Source organism: Pristiophorus japonicus, chromosome 12 (assembly GCF_044704955.1).
Source record: "Pristiophorus japonicus isolate sPriJap1 chromosome 12, sPriJap1.hap1, whole genome shotgun sequence".
NCBI lineage: Eukaryota > Metazoa > Chordata > Chondrichthyes > Pristiophoridae > Pristiophorus > Pristiophorus japonicus.
In genome coordinates, this window is record NC_091988.1 from 141,626,899 (window position 1) to 141,646,214 (window position 19,316).

The window sequence follows — 19,316 nt, forward strand, 5'->3', positions numbered from 1 at the left end:
ATCGTTTAAGAAACTGTCTATTTCTGTCTTAAATTTATTCAATGTCTCAGCTTCCACAGCTCTCTAAGGCAGCGAATTCCACAGATTGACAACCCTCAGAAGAAATTTCTCCTCATCTCTGTTATAAATGGGCGGCCCCTTATTCTAAGATCATGCCCTCTCGTTCTAGTCTCTCCCATAAGTGGAAACATTCTCTCTGCATCCACCTTGTCAAGCCCCCTCATAATATTATATGTTTCGATAAGATCACCTCTCATTCTTCTGAATTCCAATGAGTAGAGGCCCAACCTACTCAACCTTTCCTCATAAGTCAACCCTATCATATCCGGAATCAACCGAGTGAACACCTTCTCTGAACTGCCTCCAAAGCAAGTATATCCTTTCGTAAATATGGAAACCAAAACTGCACGCAGTATTCCAGGTGTGGCCTCACCAATACCTTATATAGTTGTAGCAGGAATTCCCTGCTTTTATATTCCATCCCCTTTGCAATAAAGGCCAATATATCATTGGCCTTCCTGATAACTTGCTGTACCTGCATACCATCCTTTTGTGCTTCATACGCAAGTACCCCCAGGTCCCACTGTACTGTGGCACTTTGCAATCATTCTCCATTTAAATAATAACTTTCTCTTTGATTTTTTTCTGCCAAAATGCATGACCTCACACTTTCCAACATTATACTCCATCTGCCAAAGTTTTGCCCACTCACTTCGCCTGTCTATGTCTTTTTGCAGATTTTTTGTGTCCTCCTCACACATTGCTTTTCCTTCCATCTTAGTGTAACATAGCCAAGTTTGCTAATGATGCACAGTCCCTTCTTCCAAATCGTTTATATAGATTGTAAATAGTTGGGGTCCCAGCACTAGTTACTGGTTGCCAACCAGAGAATGAACCATTTATCCTGACTCTCTATTTTCTGTTAGTTAGCCAATCCTCTATCCATGCTAATATATTACCCCCAACCCCATGAACTTTTATCTTGTGCAGTAACCTTTTATGTGGCACCTTGTCAAATGCCTTCTGGAAGTCCATGTGGCACCCATGTGGAAGTATATGATGTAATGGGCTGGAGCAGAGTGTATAATAATCAGACCATTATAATGCAAATTGAGGTAAATTGAGGGTTGCGCACTATGTAACTGTAGCGCAAGATTTCCCACAAATCTCGCAACATTTTTTATTTGAGAGCAGCATTTCCTCTAATAAATCTATAAATGAAAGACTGCATCTAGATCGCTCATTTCTGACAGAGAGACACGGCTGCAAGCTTCTCTTTCCAGTATTTCTAACATAGATATTAAACCGAGGCCCCTCAGATGGACATAAAAGAACCCATGGCACTAATCAAGGAAGAGTTAGGGGATATTCTGAAAATAGTGCAGTGTCTGGCCAATATTTATCTCTGAAGGAACATCATTAAAACAAATAATGTGGTCATTTATCCCATTGCTTTTTGTTGGGCCTTGCTCTGCACAAATTAGCTATAATATGTCCCCATGTTACATCACTGACTTGGGTGCCATAAAAATGCAACTTACTTCCTTCTTATTTAGTTTATACCCAATTGATGAAAACTGCAAGTACTAATATTGAAATATTGAAGGACACAAAACCAATCTGTAACTGCAAGGCTCAAACATTTTGAATTTTTTCAGCTGTAATGTTATGTACAATTAAATAAAACTAATCAGCAGATAATAGATTTTGATTGGCAAATTAGCAAATTTTTTCAAGACAGTCTACATTCATCTGCAACATCAGTATGGGAAACCCAATAGTGTGACCATTTTGAAAACTTAAAAACTACTCTCCCACAATTATTAGTCCAAACACTGCACTATTTTCAGAATACAAATTTCTAAAATTAGCACTCTTTCTGGAAGAATTAACAATGTTAACGCAACCTCTGCATACCTTTTAACCAGCAGCAAGTAGGATTTTGTTTCTGTTTTTAGTCTACTAAAGGGTAGTTTGGAACCAAAGAAATCAAAATAAAATTTAAAGGGTGGGCTCTTACATGGAAAGATGCAATATCCTCACGGTCCAGGGGTTTTGTGACGTGCATCCTACCAGCAACCTGATCGATACTGAAGACCTCCATAGGTGGCTGATCTGCACCGGGTCCAGTGATGCTGTATCGGATCTGGATCTCCCTGTCTTTATCTGAGCGAATCTGAAATCAAAACACATTGAAGTGTTGACAGTTTATCAAATGTATTATTCGGTGATGTAATTCTATTAAGTGGCTATATAGTTGGGTGACTAACACATTTTTAATATACACCATCTTTTACATCATGGAATTATTCAATGAGAAACACAATTTATTTCTTGCAGTCAGTGTTGCGACAGCAAATGCACTTGCTAAATTAAGTTTTAAACTTCAAATTTGTAGACAATAGAAAATTGACCAAAACATTCATTCAATTGGAATATTCCATTCCTAAACTGGCAAGAAGTTGCTCTTCATTTTTAATGGCATTCCAACAGTCTGCTTACAATGCCAGGCAAGCAGTTTAGAACAGGTTATAAAGTTTAAAACTTTTCACTCTCTTGTAATTAGCATGATTCAAAGTTCCATTATATAAACAGAAGGGCTCTTTTAGCCTCATGGTCAAGTAGCGTGAAATATGGATAAAGGAAAAGATTTCAAACGGTTAACTATTAAATGGCCATGCTTTAAAATAAAATGGAGCACAAATATTCCATCTTTGACTTCAAATATCAGTATAAACTCCTCACTGGCATAAATAAAATGGAAATTAATAAGTTTAAGATAGTCTATAAAGTCTGCTGTAAAGTTCTTCAGTACTGAGAGTACATAATTTTTCCTATAAAATCTATGAGAAAAAACTAGTTTGTTCAACCTATATAGAAAAATACAAAAATTACAAAGAGTTGTAGAACAGGTAGAGTGTGGATGAAAGAGAGAAGATTTATTCTTTCACCTTCTCTAGACTAGACTGAAGGGATAAGTGTGTCCTCTCTCCGATAATTGTAAATATCCCAAGTTTGGGCAGGCTCAACCCACTCCCTCGAAGGGACAGTCCACAGCACAAAACTACACAAGTCACAGACACCAAAGGCTGCTTCATCTTGTAAAGAAAAATTCACAATGATCCAGCAGGGAATGCATTTTTGAGGAAGAGTTCAAGGCATGGTCCTGGGGCAAAGTAAAAGGACTGTTGCACTGAACATGTTCAATACTTTGGAGAGGTCAATGCTAAAACTGGATATAAATTATGCAAAAATCTCAATTTTCTAGGATGAATATTTCTCATCTTGATCAGCACAAATATTCTTGCTCACATTTTTAAAATGTGCAATATATATTAAAATGTAGTCTGGAAGATCAGAGTTAGATAACACATTGTCTTAATAAATGAAAATGAGCATATAATGCTTTGTGATATGAGAATTTATAATTAGTCTACAACAAAATACTTTCAGTATTAAAATATACTTTTGTCTACAATAGTTGTTCAGTATCTAATACTCAAAATATATTGGACCCTCTGTCCTTTAGAAGATGAAGATGTTGCCGTACAAAAAGAATACACTTCCCTAATAATTGTCCTTGTAACTACATTTTCATAAGAGAGTTGCAGAACCATAGATAAAGACCTGAATTTCTCCTCCGTCCATATGGCAAAGTTTCTGGTCTCCTCCTCGGTGACCTTGGTCTAGCCCAGATTGATGGGATTTTTTTGTCTCCTGCCACTACTGCTTGTATAAAACAGGCACATAAAGAAAGTACAACTATAGAGAACTTAATCTAAAAAAAACATTGGCCTAGAAATACCGGTCAGCTGCTTCCCGCAGGCGATCGGCTAAAAAAGAGAAAAAAGATGCGCACTTACCAAAGATGCCACGCGAGATCTCAGTCCCAAGGCCTCCACTGACTGCGCGTTGCAGCACGTGCTCGTCGGGACGTGCGCAGGGCTGGAGCTACAGTCACATGGCTCTGCGCAGCCAATCAGCTATAGTATATTCTCATTCATAATAATGGGAAGTCCATAAGTTGGAGTTCCCATTATTCTGATTGAGAACCCCCCCCTCCCCCAACACCCAAAACACAAAAAAAAAAATGCACTACATATTTAACATTAATTTAAGTGAAAGTTATTTGTCATAAAAAAATATTTGTGGTTTATTTTAACGTTTTTTTAATTAAGATTTAAAATAAACTTACCATAGTAGGGAGGGTTTTTAACAATAAAATATGTTTTTAAAATTTTATTTTATTATGTTTTTGTGTGTTTTAAACTCTTATGCCTGTAAAAGTAGGCTATGCGCCTGCTTTTATCAGATGCAAGAGTTTTCAGGACATTTGCTGGGCAAGATATGGGTAAATACCGCAAATCTTGCCCATGCAAATGTCCTCGCTCCCGAGATGCGGAGGATCTGTCAAGCCAGAAACTTGACAGATTGGAAAAGCCGGTTTTCAGCGCATGTGCATTGTGCGCTGAAAACATGCTTTTGCGATGCCTTCCCGGGTCTGTAGACACTCCGTACGGACTCGAGGAGGCCGGGATTTCTGAGCCATTAATAGGAAAGAAAACTAATTATACCACCCTTCTCTGTTTTATTTTGTGCTTGTGTGGATCCAGTTTGTTACACATTCATAGCCTATATTACCATTTAAATCAATCCTTTGAATGCTTCATGATGCAGCACTGCTGTTCAATTCTCCCTGACAATGCACCAACAAACTTATTTACATCTCTCAAACAATGGCACAGGTTTTGTTGAAAAAATAATGGCATCTGAACAATGCCTTCCATTATCCACAAGATAAGAGTTCATGGGGTTGGGGGTAATATATTAGCATGGATAGAGGATTGGTTAACTAACAGAAAACAGAGTATCGGGATAAATAGTCATTTTCCAGTTGGTAAACAGTAACTAGTGGGGTGCTGCAGCGATCAGTGCTGAGGCCTCAACTATTTACAATCTATATTCATGACTAGGATGAAGGGACCGAGTGTAATGTAGCCAAGTTTGCTGATGACACAAAGATGGGTGGTAAAGCAAGTTGTGAGGAGGACACAAAAAAATCTGCAAAGGGATATAGGCAGGCTAAGTGAGTGGGCAAAACATTGGCAGATGGAGTATAACGTGGGAAAATGTGAGGTTATCCACTTTGGCAGAACTAATAGAAAAGCAAATTATAATTTAAATGGAGAAAAATTGCAAAAGTGCTGCAGTACAGAGAGACCTAGGGGTCCTTGTGCATGAAGCACAAAAAGTTAGTATGCAGGTATAGCAAGTAATCAGGAAGGCAAATGGAATGTTGGCCTTTATTGCAAAGGGGAGAGAGTATAAAAGCAGAGAAGTCCTACAACTGTACAGGGTATTGGTAAGGCCACACCTAGAGTACTGCATACAGTTTTGATCTCCGTATTTAAAGGTAGGATATACTTGCATTTGAGGCTGTTTAGAGAAGGTTCACTTGGTTGATTCCAGATATGAGGGGGTTGACTTATGAAGGTAGGTTGAGCCTATACTCATTGGAGTTCAGAAGAATGAGAGGTGATCTTATCGAAACATAAGATAATGACGGAGCTTGACAAGGTGGATGCAGAGATGATATTTCCACTCATAGGGAAAACTAAAACTAGGGAAGATATTCAGAATAAGGGGCCGCCCATTTAAAACCGAGATGAGGAGGAATTTCTTCTTTCAGAGGGTTGTAAATCTATGGAATTTTCTGCCCCAGAGAGTTGTGGAGGTTGGGTCACTGAATATATTTAAGGTGGAGAATGACAGGTTTTTGAGCGATAAGGTAATAAAGGGTTATGGAGAATGGACAGAGAAGTCCAGCTGAGTCCATGATCAAATGAGCCATAATCTTATTGAATGTTGGAGCAGGCTCGTGGGGCCAAATGACCTACTCCTGCTCCTATTTCTTATGTTCTTATTAACGTGTAAACTTGCGGCGAGGAAAAAATACCCATAAGTTGTGAGTTGCCGCAAGTTGCTGGACAATTTGCAGCACTCCGCTGTAAGCTTCACAAAAACGACATCTCATCCTTAACCTCCCTGTGATTTTCATGAAGTTGTATTTGCATATGAATTGCCCATTAAACTCCCAACAGAAATTCAAGTCTAGTAATTAAGTGTAAGTACCCTTTCAACGATGTGATAATTGTTATGCCAATCAACTTCTCTGGCCGTTATCAGCAACTTTGTGGACAAAGTTTTTAAACAGCTAAATATGCACAAATAAGTCTAATTGACAGGGCACGCTGTGAAGTGCCCCACTCCAGCAAAATCTGCACCATTATTGGAGTTTATTTGCTTTATGCAAAACTGTTGTGAACCATAGAAAATAGGTGTTTCACCTGCTTTTCTTTTATTTGATTGCCTATATTTTGTAAGCAAGAAGCAAGGTTTGCACATTAAAAACTGCAACCTGAAAAACAACTGACCAGGGTTCCCAGTCCCGACTGTAATCCAGCAAACCCAGTTGAATCTGCACGTATGCAGACACCAACAGACGATGGAAATCTCATACGTATACACACACACCAAGAGAAAAAATGCACAGGTCAAATCACACACATTGAGAGAGAGAGAATTTCTCACTGCAGCACAGTTAAGATCAGTTGCATGAACTGCAAGTGCAGCATTTTTAGGCGGGAGGGCTATAAAGAGAGAAACTGCATACAAATGTAAATTTTAATACCCATTTTGTCTATGTATTGGTTTGCATGTCGGTATCTCATTGCATCCATGTATGTGTTTGTCTTTGTTTTCCTCTGATTTTTCTGCACTTAACTCTCCTTTCTTGACTTCAGTGAATTCGAGTTAGGTGTGGTTCTGAAAGTGCAGGCACCCTCTGATATCTCACCTTCGCGTGACCCTGGACAATGACAGTCAGCCTAACTATCTGCAGCTGCTTCAACAATAACCTTTCCTCCATCATAAGGTCAGGAGTGGGTTGTTTGCTGACAATCCACAGTGTTCAGCTTCACTCTCAACTCCTGGGATAATGAGCCCATTAATCAGCCCATGCTAGCCTACAGCAGGACCTGAACAACACGCAGGGCTTGGTCTGACAAATGATAAGTAACAACTGCACCACATAAATGCCATGTACTGACCATCTCGAACAAGAGATGGCCCAATCCTCTCCTCTTGACCCACAATGGCACCACCATCGCCAAATCCCCTACCATCAACAGCCTGACACATGTATTTTACTCGCTGGAGTCAGAAAAGCTAGAGCCTCATCTGTCGCTCAACGCCCACCAGGCAGACCTGATCCTCTGCGCAGATAACACTATTGCCACTCACCTGTTTAAAAGTGGCATGAGGCTCCCGCAACAATGTCTTCAAATGGAAAGTGCATGATGAATTATGCTACATTCGATGAAACACCCTGAACCAGGGCACCTTGCCAGTCTTTACCCCATCAGAACTCATTCTGTGCTGCGTAATATGAAGCCTGGTGCTACTGCAGCTATGATAATATATACCATGAAGTTTTGAAGAACCTTGATCGACAAGCTTGCAAGTGGCTATCACTTATCTTCACTCAAGTTGTCCTTGAAGGCTGAATTCCAGCTGTATAGGGCCGAGCAAAGATTGTTGGCCTACTTAAGCCAGGCAAGCACCTGCAGTTACTTGCAAACCAGTGACCAATCTCCCACTAAGTGTTTGCTACCAGATGCTCGAGTGGCTGGTTCTCCAGCATAACACTCCAGCTGGTTTTCACCATGGCTGCAGCACTAATGGCAAACTACTTGCCCTAACCATCTTTACTGAAAATAGCTTTCAGAAAAAACTTAAGACTGGTGTTGGCTTCCTCGATCTACCCATAGCCTATGCCACTGTCTGCATACTGGCAAAAAATATCAAGAGTCCTATCTTGGACCACCTGCTTGGGTGAATTACTACTAGGAGGGCAATGTGTCAGAGTGCACGTGGCGGACTGCACCAGCTTGTGGAGACACCAAATCAATAGCCTCCCCCCAGGGATCAGTTCTAGCACCACTCCTTTTTCATCTGTACATAAATTACCCATCTGCGACCAGATTGCATAAATTCATCTCTGCTGACATTTCCACCCTGGGAACCAAACTCACTAATGGTATGAAACTTATGGCAAAATACTGCCTGAAATGGCATCTTCAATCAAGTATCACAAAGACTGTGTCTTCAGTCTTTCACTTATGCAATGCTAGTGCCTCTTTATGAACTCACTATCATCCTAAATGGTCAACTTCGTAAACATGATACTCATCTTGTTTACCCTTGACCAGGCCGACTAGCCGACAAAAAACATCCACTGCAAACTGCTCAGTCAAAACCCCAAATACCCTAATCGCAAACTTGCCGGCTCTGTCACGGGAGCAAATGTCTCCATTTTATGCTCACCGGCTCTCACACTCTTCTATCTAGTCACAGAACATTGTGCTCCATTCGTACTTGGTCACTGCACACTAAGGTGGTGGATACTTAACTGCATGCTACTATGTATCTTGTATCAGGCACATTGCACCATACTCCCCTCCCATTGTTACTAGTCCGGTACAACAATTTCATCGTCCAGATGCAATAACAAAATTGGTGACTGGGACATTGCCAATTCATTCTGATCTGTTCTATCCATCGAATATGGTCAAACTTTCTGGATTCCTTTGACTTTTCCTGGGAGTATCTGATACTGACAGTTGTAACTCAAAAATGAAATTTATTTAGATTCTACTCCTCACTTGACAAAGAACTAGGCAATTCTGTTAGCTTTCAAAATATTCTCCCACTTTCTAGTCAGTTAAATAAAAGCTATCATATTTGTTACACTACAACTTCAATGAGTGTCTACTTGGCTCTAACATTAGCACTCCCGCCTCTGTCAGAAGGTTAAGGGTTCAAGGCCGAATCCATATCATACAAATAGATACTTCAGTGCATGTCTGTGGGAATGCCGTATTGTCACAGATATTTTGGATGAGATGTTAAACCATTTGATGTAAAGAATCCAATGACACTATTTGAAGAAGAGCAGGGAGTTCTTCTGGTGTCCTGGCCAATCTCCATCAGTCATCACCAGAAACCGATTATCTGCTTCATCATAGTTTGTGGGATCTTGCTGTGTACAAAATGGCTGCTGTATTTACCCCTGTGACAACAGGGATTACACTTCAAACACAATTCATTGGATGTAAAGTGCTTTGAGGGCCATCTCCAGGTGCTACCTAAATGTAATTTTATGCTTTGTAGTTTTTAAGTTAGAATTTGTTTGTTCTTATTTTCTGCTCAATGCATTTAAAAATAAGACATAAATAATAAAACTTTCAGTGCCATACTCTCCTGACCATTCTGCCACTGATCTGCAGAGCCTGGTATGCCCTGGAAAATGCCCGAAGCATGCCAGTGATGTAATTACGCTGCCAACTCGCTATGATTTATAGCATTTTATATCCCGATGAAACAAACATATTCTGTGCAGCTGTCTAATGATTTTATGTGGTTTCCAATAAAACCAAATCATTTTTAAGAACCCACTAAAATGAATCACAAGAGTTGCATCAGTTTCTGTGGTGTCTGGGGGTGTAATGATATCACCAGCAGTTAAAGCCCAAGGCAATTCTATACCAGAGCAAGTCCTTCCAACAATAGGAGTATAAGTTCATTTCAAATTGTTTTTAATAGAAAAATACTAAATTAAATAAACCTACTTGACCCAAAATTCAAAAATGCACTGTAAATAAACCTGCGTATAAGATTAATTCTTAAAGCAGGGTAAAAACACAGCTCACACCATTGGTTTCAAAGGCTTAAACCAGCCTGGATTCCAATCAAACCAAACTCATATAAATGCTCCAATCTGAATCGTTGCTGGTTTTCTGGCTCCATCAGTGTAGCAGATTGTACAGTACTGTCTGATGTCGGCCCTACTTTGGGGAGTTGCTGACTTGTAAAATGTTGAGTGGCACCAAACTTTCTCTCAATAAATAGATTGAATTCAGTCTGCCCATGAAAACGTGACACATTGCGAGGGTCCGAGAGGGGTGGAGAGTGGCACCTAATCATCTCCCTACAGGGGCATTGCCGGGGGAGGGGGGGTGGGTAGGTGGGGGGAGGAATATGTAATTCGGAGAATGAGTCACGAGTAACACTCCACGTGCCTGGAAACAAAACATCTTCTCAATCAGGGAGTCAGAGAAAGGAGAATAATTAAAACAGGAGGTTAACATATATAAATAAAAATCAACATGGGTTTCTATTTTTATATGTACCCTTATTCAGTTTGTAATTGCTAACCAGCCGACAGCAAGTAATTGGAAGTCCTTTCTATTACGCAAATCGGATTCTTTTATATGTTGAAACAAAAGGAAAAACTTGCTGTTTAGCGCATTCAGTGCTTTCAAAAAGTATTCAAAGGTCCATTTTCACACTTTTAGAAGTACCATAATTGACTACAATTAGGTGTTTTAAGTGCTCCCACAAAAGTAGTGCTGGATCCATTTTAAGACTGATTATGCACATGAAGTGGCACCAAGGGGCCATTTAATGTTCACTTTCAAGTCGTCTATAAAATTGATTTTATTTTAATGTTGGTGAGGAAAAACATTGATATATTATCAAAGCCGAGTTGTCACGAGGGCTACATTACAGACAGAACAGCGGCAACTGTTTTGTGACTTATGTTTCATTCACTGAAAAGTTACCATGGATTTTACTTTCCTAGCTGCTGAAAATTGTTTCTAATAAGCTATCAAAACATATTTTTGAAAATTCTCATCTTTTTCCACCAATTTCTTTCTCCCCTCCTCTCCTGAAAGTATGAATTAATTTCTAGTGTATGGTACCAAAGGTGTTCCGCAAAGCGGTCACCCAATCTGTCTTTGGTCCCCCCAATAGAGTGAAGCCCGCATTGTGAGCAGCGAATACAGTATCCCAAATTAAAAGAAATACAAGTAAATCGCTTTTTCACCTGGAAGGAGTGATTAGGGTCGTGGTCGGTGGGGAGGAGGTAAAAGGGCAGGTGTTGTGGGAAGGTGCCATGGGAATGGGAGCTCTCTGTACTCGGCCTCTGACATTGTTCCAATGAAGCTCAACATAATCTTGAGGAACAGCTCTTCATCTTTCGATTCAGCACTTTTCAGCCTTCCGAACTCGAATTGGACAGAGATCATAACCTCTGCCCCAATTTTTCCGACGGCAGCTAGTGGTGATTCTTCTCATTTACCACCTCCTCTAGACCCACCTCTTACATAGAATTATTGAGAATCTCCTTTTGCCTTGCACCATCATCCCTTTTGTCATTTAATCTCTCCTGCCTTCCACCCTATCACAGACCTTCCCTTTTGTTCTTTCCTCCCCTCCCCCTTTCCCTGCCCCAACACTTGCTTAAAAACCTGTTACATCTCAAACTTTTTCCAGTTCTGATGAAAGGTTATCAACCTAAAATGTTAACTTTGTTTCTCTCTCCAGAGGTGCTGCCTGACCAGTTGAGTATTTCCAGCATTTTTGGTTTTTAATACCCACTTTCAGTAATCAGGATAGCTTTTTGGGATGGGAAACTTGACTGATTCTGCACACACTCACACAGAGATAGAGAGAAAAGCAATAGAACCGCTTCAGTAACCTCAGCTGAAATCCGCAAATTGAACACAGACCAAGGATCAGCCCTGGGATCTTTCTGACCTGTATGGCTGGCCACTCCTTCAGCCAAACGTATAAAAATGTTGTACAAACACATAAAAATATAGTAAAACAAACACATGAAGGAGTGCTGCTTACACTATTTCAGTGTTCCACGGCAGACTTGATCATTCAGTTTTGATCCTTTTGTTCAGTACGGTACAGCAGATCAGCTAATGAAACATTAGCTGCAATAATCCTTTGCAGCACCTGCTTAAAGCACGAAGCAGTCACTTAAGATTTTGAAATAGTACAGCTGTTTGAAAAGCTACTTAACTGCAGGAAAGAGCACTGGATGCAGCTGATGATGACCAAGTGCGTAAGGCCTTGATCCAGGATGGTTGATCATTTTTGGTACTACACTTCAGGAAAGATGTAAAGGCCTTAGAAAGGGTACAGAGGAGGTTTACCAGGATGTTCATAGAGACAGAACACAGAAGGGGGACAGTCGGCCCGTCGCACCTGTGCTGGCTCTAAGAGCAGTCTTGCTCAGTCTCACGTTCCTGCTTTTTGTCCATAACCTTGTAAGTTCCCTATCCTCAATTTCCTGTCCAACTCTCTTTTACAATTAGTTATGAAATCAGCTTCCACCATCTTTTCAGCTACAGCGTTCAGATCCCGACTACTCTCTGACTTAAATATTTCACCTCATCTTTTCTCTAGATCTTTTGCCAATGATTTTAAATCTATGACCTCTGGTTATTCACCCACTCACCAGAGGAAATAGTTTTTCTCTATCTACTCTATCAAAATCTTTCATCATCTTGAAAACCTCCATTAGCTCACCTCTTAACCTTCTTTGTTCCAAGGTGAACGGTCCTAACCTTTCCAACCTCTCCTCATAAAATAACTCATGCTACCAGGGATGAGGGACTTCAGCACTGGCCTGCCATTAAAACTTGCGGCAGTGAGGATCCAGGCCTAGGTATTTCCATTCCATTTATTTTTTTAATTATTTTTTTTAAAAAAAGGTTCTTTGTAGCCTAGGATGATACCTTGGGCCTCTCTTGTCCCAGATTCCCTCTCTTTCTGCCTCCCACCCCGATTGTGGAATTGCCGACCCCAACCCTCCCAATTCCTACTTGGCTTATCCGTGGGTCCCCGGTGGCAGCCTGATCACCCACCAATTTTGACTCCTGCCCCTTGCCGTTAATGCAATTTCCGTTGGCTTTGGGCGAGGGTCAGAGTTGCTGCATGAAATTGAGGCCCAGCAGTTAAAATTATCTGGGCCTCATACTCCCGGGGCAGGATGGGTTCACCACCTGCTTCGGATCCTTCACTGATGATTCCTGCCTCAAGTTAAAATTAGACATGTTAGCACCGGAGGTCGATATTTGGCTCCTCTTGTCTGCTCTAAATTCAGCCCACATCAGGTGCTAATTATGCGCAGTTTTATCTTTGGTTTTATTTTTTCCCATAAACTCATTTACATTCTTCTTTTAGTAAATATCCAAAAGTTGTTTGAATGCTATAAATCAGTTTAGCATCAGGTGTCTGCTTTGGCTCATTGGTAGTACTCTTGCCTCCGAGTTAGAAGGTTGTGCGTTGAAGCCCCACTCCAGAGACTAGAGTACATAATCTCAGCTCACACTTCAGTGTAGCACTGAGGGATCATTCATCTACAGAACTACAACCCATATGTAGCCCCCTTTTTTCCCCCCCCCCCCATTGTGATGGTCTTGGATTATGTTGTAACAATCTCTCACTGTAATGTTTCCTCCTGTTTTACAAAAGTTAACTTTCACTCCAATTTATCCAGATAGAGTTCACTTGCATCCTTCTGCCGGTTACTTTTATAACTATGAAAAGCTAGAAACATTGGGGTCCGAAAATAGACTTGTAGGTCCATGTACATAGATTAAAATGTCATGGACAGATACAGAGCATAATCAAATGGAACTCTGGCCTTTATATCTAGAGGACAAGGAGGTTGAAACTATGCTACAGCTGTACAAAGTCCTAGTTAGACCACACCTGGAATACTGCGAGCAGTTCTGGGCACCATACCTGAGGAAGATATATTGGCCTTGGAGGGAGGGCAGCGTAGATTTACCAGGATGATACTTGGACTCCAAGGTACAATTAGGAAGAGAGATTACACAAACTAGGGTTGTAGTCCTTGGAATTTAGAAGGCTAAGAGGTGATTAGATCAAAGTTTTCAAGATATTAAGGGGAACAGATAGGGTAGATAGTGAGAAACTATTTCTGCTGGTCTGGGAGTCTAGGACCAGTGGGCATGATCTAAAAAATGAGAGCCAGGCCTTTCAAGAGTGAAGTTAGGAAACACTTCTACATGCAAAGGGTGGTAGAAGTTTTGATCTCTCTTCTGCAAATGACAATTGATGCTGGGTCAATTGTTAATTTTAAATCTGAAATTGGTAAATGTTTTGTTAACCAAAAGTATTAAGGGATATGGGGCAAAGGAAGGGAAAAGGAGTTAGATCGCAGAATAGCCATAATTTCAATGAATGGTGGAACAGGCGGGAGCGGCTGAATGGCCTACTGCTGTTCCTATGATAAATATGAAAATGGAATTCTGACATGAATAACTATGGCTACTATACAGAGGTCTTGCAAACCTGAGAGCACAGCAAGGACTCCAAAGGCCAGTTAGACAGAGAACTTTGGATGAGCTGAAGTTGATGTAAGATGGAAGATTGGAGGCTGCCTGGGAGCGCACTGGAATGGTCGATTCTGGAGGTGACAATGGATTCACTCAAACTTCAGCTCCGGGTGTAATAGGATGCTGAAGTTGTGAAAAATCTGCTTAGACTTGGGACAGTAGTTGGGGAGAGAGATGGGATAGAATCGGTGGCTAGTGTGGGAGAGAGATGGGATAGAATCGGTGGCTAGTGTGGGAGAGAGATGGGATAGAATCGGTGGCTAGTGTACAGAGTTTGTGGTGTGGGCCGAAGACGACTGATTTGGTCTTCCCAATGCTTGATTCAAGAATATTACCAATTATCCAAACTGGACATCAGTCAAGCAGTCTGAGAACACAGATGTTGTGCAGGAGTCGAGACAGAGCTGGGTATCATCAGCATACATGGAAAAGATAACCCCATGTTTTCAGGTAATGCTGCCGAGGGCATGCAGATGAAGAAAGGGGCTGAGGATACCACTTTTCAAAGTACCAGAGAAAATGATATGGAGAATGGAAAAGAAGTCATTGTTGGAGACATTCTAACTAGAATCAGATAGGCAAGAGTGGAACCAATGGAAGAGAGGTATTCTCAAAACGTTCACATTACTCTGAATGTTTTTTGTATTCTTAATAATAAATGAAAGCGATTTTGAGATAAGAATATTAATAAAGATTTTCTGTAGATGTATGTTTAAATACAGTTCTAATGCTATAAGGGTAGAGCTATTTTTATAACACGAACCATGGTACAACAATTTTCCATTCCTCAGATTGCATTTAACAATTTTTGTTTCCTCGGAGATTGCATTCTAAAGATTAATGTTCTTGTAGTTGCACTACAATATAGTGCTTTCCTCTTAAGCATGCAACTTATTTTTCCACTTGCTTTATGTGCAGCCTGAAAGTGCTCATTCAGCTGTTCCTGTCCATCTGTCACTGAGTCTGTAATACTGCCCAGCAACTGAACCATTAAATAATTGGATTGCAAAATGATTTCAGTGGAAATGACACAGAATAGAGGTCTATTTTACTTTGATAGCTCAGTGATTTCTAACATACTTAAATGAAAGAATAAAGAGTCTGTTCTATTTAAATTAGTTTTGCAATAGCGGCGAGACGAGCAGCAGTTGTAATATTAATGGTCAATTTGAGAAGTGGCTATGCAGTGTTACCTCGGAATCTTCAGTATTGGGGAAACTGCACCATATGTAACGTGGGCTGGATTCCAAGGTAGCCAAGACAGGAAAACAAATACACAAGCAGTTTGTGACACCGGAGTAAAATTGTCAGACTTCATTCCTGCTGTTCAGCCTTGAAAATGTATCTTTATGTGCACGTTCCCAATGAAGGTGCACATGGACCAGTGAGTGCCAAATCATTGGCAACGTAAAACATGGCCATCTATGTTTATCCTGCCATTAAACCTACCACCAAGCTCATAGTCTACAGGGCTGTAGTAATACCCGCCCTCCTGTATGGATCAGAGGCCTGAACAACTTCCAGAAGAACATAAGAACATAAGAATTAGGAACAGGAGTAGGCCATCGAGCCCCTCGAGCCTGCTCCACCATTCAAAAAGATCATGGTTGATCTGGCCGTGGACTCAGCTCCACTTACCCGCCCGCTCCCCATAACCCTTATTCCCTTATTGGTTAAAAATCTATCTATCTGTGATTTGAATACATTCAATGAGCTAGCCTCAACTGCTTCCTTGGGCAGAGAATTCCACAGATTCACAACCCTCTGGGAGAAGAAATTCCTTCTCAACTCGGTTTTAAATTGCCTCCCCCGTATTTTGAGGCTGTGCCCCCTAGTTCTAGTCTCCCCGACCAGTGGAAACAACCTCTCTGCCTCTATCTTGTCTATCCCTTTCATTATTTTAAATGTTTCTATAAGATCACCCCTCATCCTTCTGAACTCCAACGAGTAAAGACCCAGTCTACTCAATCTATCATTATAAGGTAACCCCCTCATCTCCAGAATCAGCCGAGTGAATCGTCTCTGTACCCCCTCCAAAGCTAGTATATCCTTCCTTAAGTAAGGTGACCAAAACTGCACGCAGTACTCCAGGTACGGTCTCACCAATACCCGATACAGTTGCAGGAGGACCTCCCTGCTTTTGTACTCCATCCCTCTCGCAATGAAGGCCAACATTCCATTCGCCTTCCTGATTACCTGCTGCACCTGCAAACTAACTACTTTTTGGGATTCATGCACAAGGACCCCCTGGTCCCTCTGCACCGCAGCATGTTGTAATTTCTCCCCATTCAAATAATATTCCCTTTTACTGTGTTTTTTCCCCCAAGGTGGATGACCTCACATTTTCCGACGTTGTATTCCATCTGCCAAACCTTAGCCCATTCGCTTAACCTATCTAAATCTCTTTGCAGCCTCTCTGTGTCCTCTACACAACCCGCTTTCCCACTAATCTTAGTGTCATCTGCAAATTTTGTTACACTACACTCTGTCCCCTCTTCCAGTTCATCTATGTATATTGTAAACAGTTGTGGTCCCAGCACCGATCCCTGTGGCACACCACTAACCACCGATTTCCAACCCGAAAAGGATCCATTTATCCCGACTCTCTGCTTTCTGTTAGCCAGCCAATTCTCAATCCATGCTAATACATTTCCTCTGACTCCGCATACCTTTGTCTTCTGCAGTAACCTTTTGTGTGGCACCTTATCGAATGCCTTTTGGAAATCTAAATACACCACATCCATCGGTACACCTCTATCCACCATGCTCGTTATATCCTCAAAGAATTCCAGTAAATTAGTTAAACATGATTTCCCCTTCATGAATCCATGTTGCGTCTGCTTGATTGCACTATTTCTATCTAGATGTCCCGTTATTTCTTCCTTAATGATAGCTTCAAGCATTTTCCCCACTACAGATGTTAAACTAACCGGCCTATAGTTACCTGCCTTTTGTCTGCCCCCTTTTTTTTTTTTTTTTAAACAGAGGCGTTACATTAGCTGCTTTCCAATCCGCTGGTACCTCCCCAGAGTCCAGAGAATTTTGGTCGATTATAACGAATGCATCTGCTATAACTTCCGCCATCTCTTTTAATACCCTGGGATGCATTTCATCAGGACCAGGGGATTTGTCTACCTTGAGTCCCATTAGCCTGTCCAGCACTGCCTCCCTGGTGATAGTGATTATCTCAAGGTCCTCCCTTCCCACATTCCCGTGACCAGCAACTTTTGGCATGGTTTTTGTGTCTTCCACTGTGAAGACCGAAGCAAAATAATTGTTTAAGGTCTCAGCCATTTCCACATTTCCCATGAATAAATCCCCCTTCTCATCTTCTAAGGGACCAACATTTACTTTAGTCACTCTCTTCCGTTTTATATATCGGTAAAAGCTTTTACTATCTGTTTTTATGCTTTGTGCAAGTTTACTTTCGTAATCTATCTTTCCTTTTTTTTATTGCTTTCTTAGTCATTCTTTGCTGTCGTTTAAAATTTTCCCAATCTTCTAGTTTCCCACTAACCTTGGCCACCTTATACGCATTGGTTTTTAATTTGATACTCTCCTTTATTTCCTTGGTTATCCACGGCTGGCTATCCCTTCTCTTACCGCCCTTCTTTTTCACTGGAATATATTTTTGTTGAGCACTATGAAAGAGCTCCTTAAAAGTCCTCCACTGTTCCTCAATTGTGCCACCGTTTAGTCTGTGTTCCCAGTCTACTTTAGCTAACTCTGCCCTCATCCCACTGTAGTCCCCTTTGTTTAAGCAGAGTACGCTCGTTTGAGACACTACTTCCTCACCCTCAATCTGTATTACAAATTCAACCATACTGTGATCACTCATTCCGAGAGGATATTTTATTCGGAGATCGTTTATTATTCCTGTTTCATTACACAGGACCAGATCTAAGATAGCTTGCTCCCTTGTAGGTTCTGTAACATACTGTTCGAAAAAACAATCCCGTACGTATTCTATGAATTTCTCCTCCAGGCTACCCTGTGCGATTTGATTTGACCAATCGATATGTAGGTTAAAATCCCCCATGATTACTGCCGTTCCTTTTTCACATGCCTCCATTAAGTTGCTGGAGATGTATCAGCAACGATGTCTCAGCAAGATCCTGCAAATCCCCTGGGAGGACATTAGTGTCCTCGCCCAGGCTAACATCCCCAGCATTGAAATACTAACCACATTCGATCAGCTTCGCTGTGCAGGCCACTTAGTTCACATGCCAGACACAAGGCCCCCGAAGCAACTGCTCTATGCGGAGCTCCTTCATGGCAAACGAGCCAAAGGTGGGCAGCGGAAACATTACAAGGACACATAGAAACTTAGAAAATAGTTGCAGGAGCAGGCCATTCAGCCCTTCGAGCCTGCTCCGCCATTCAATATGATCATGGCTGATCATTCAACCTCAGTACCCCACCTCAGCCTTCTCTCCATACCCCCGATCTCTTTAGCCGTAAGGGCCATGTCTAACTCCCTTTTGAATATGTCCAATGAACTGGACTCAACAACTTTCTGTGGCAGAGAATTCCACAGGTTCACAACTCTCTGGGTGAGAATGTTTCTCCTCATCTCAGTCCTATATGGCTTACCCCTTATCCTTAGACTGTGTCTCCTGGTTCTGGACTTCCCCAACATCGGGAACATTCTTCCTGCATCTAACCTGTCCAGTCCCGTCAGAATTTTATACGTTTCTATGAGATCCCCTCTCATTCTTCTAAATTCCAGTGAGTTTCAGCCTAGCCGATCCAGTCTTTCCTCATAGGTCAGTCCTGCCATCCCAGGAATCAGTCTGGTGAACCTTCGCTGCACTCCCTCAATAGCAAACACATCCTTCCTCAGATTAGGAGACCAAAACTGCACACAATATTCAAGGTGTGGTCTCACCAAGGCCCTGTACAACTGCAGCAAGACCTCCCTGCTCCTATACTCAAATCCCCTCGCTATGAAGGCCAGCATGCCATTTGCTTTCTTTACTGCCTGCTGTACCTGCATGCCTACCTTCAATGACTGATGTACTATGACACCCAGGT

General features: G+C 41.3%; 1 protein-coding gene across 1 annotated transcript in view; it reads right to left on the bottom strand.

Moving 5' to 3' along the window:
* LOC139277486 (cadherin-4-like) overlaps window positions 1-19,316 on the bottom strand; it is a 636,199-nt gene that overhangs the window by 156,012 nt on the left and 460,871 nt on the right. The window contains exon 5 of the mRNA XM_070895995.1: window positions 2,021-2,176. Coding sequence (XP_070752096.1) covers window positions 2,021-2,176 — 156 coding nt within the window. The remainder of the gene's footprint in view (window positions 1-2,020; window positions 2,177-19,316) is intronic.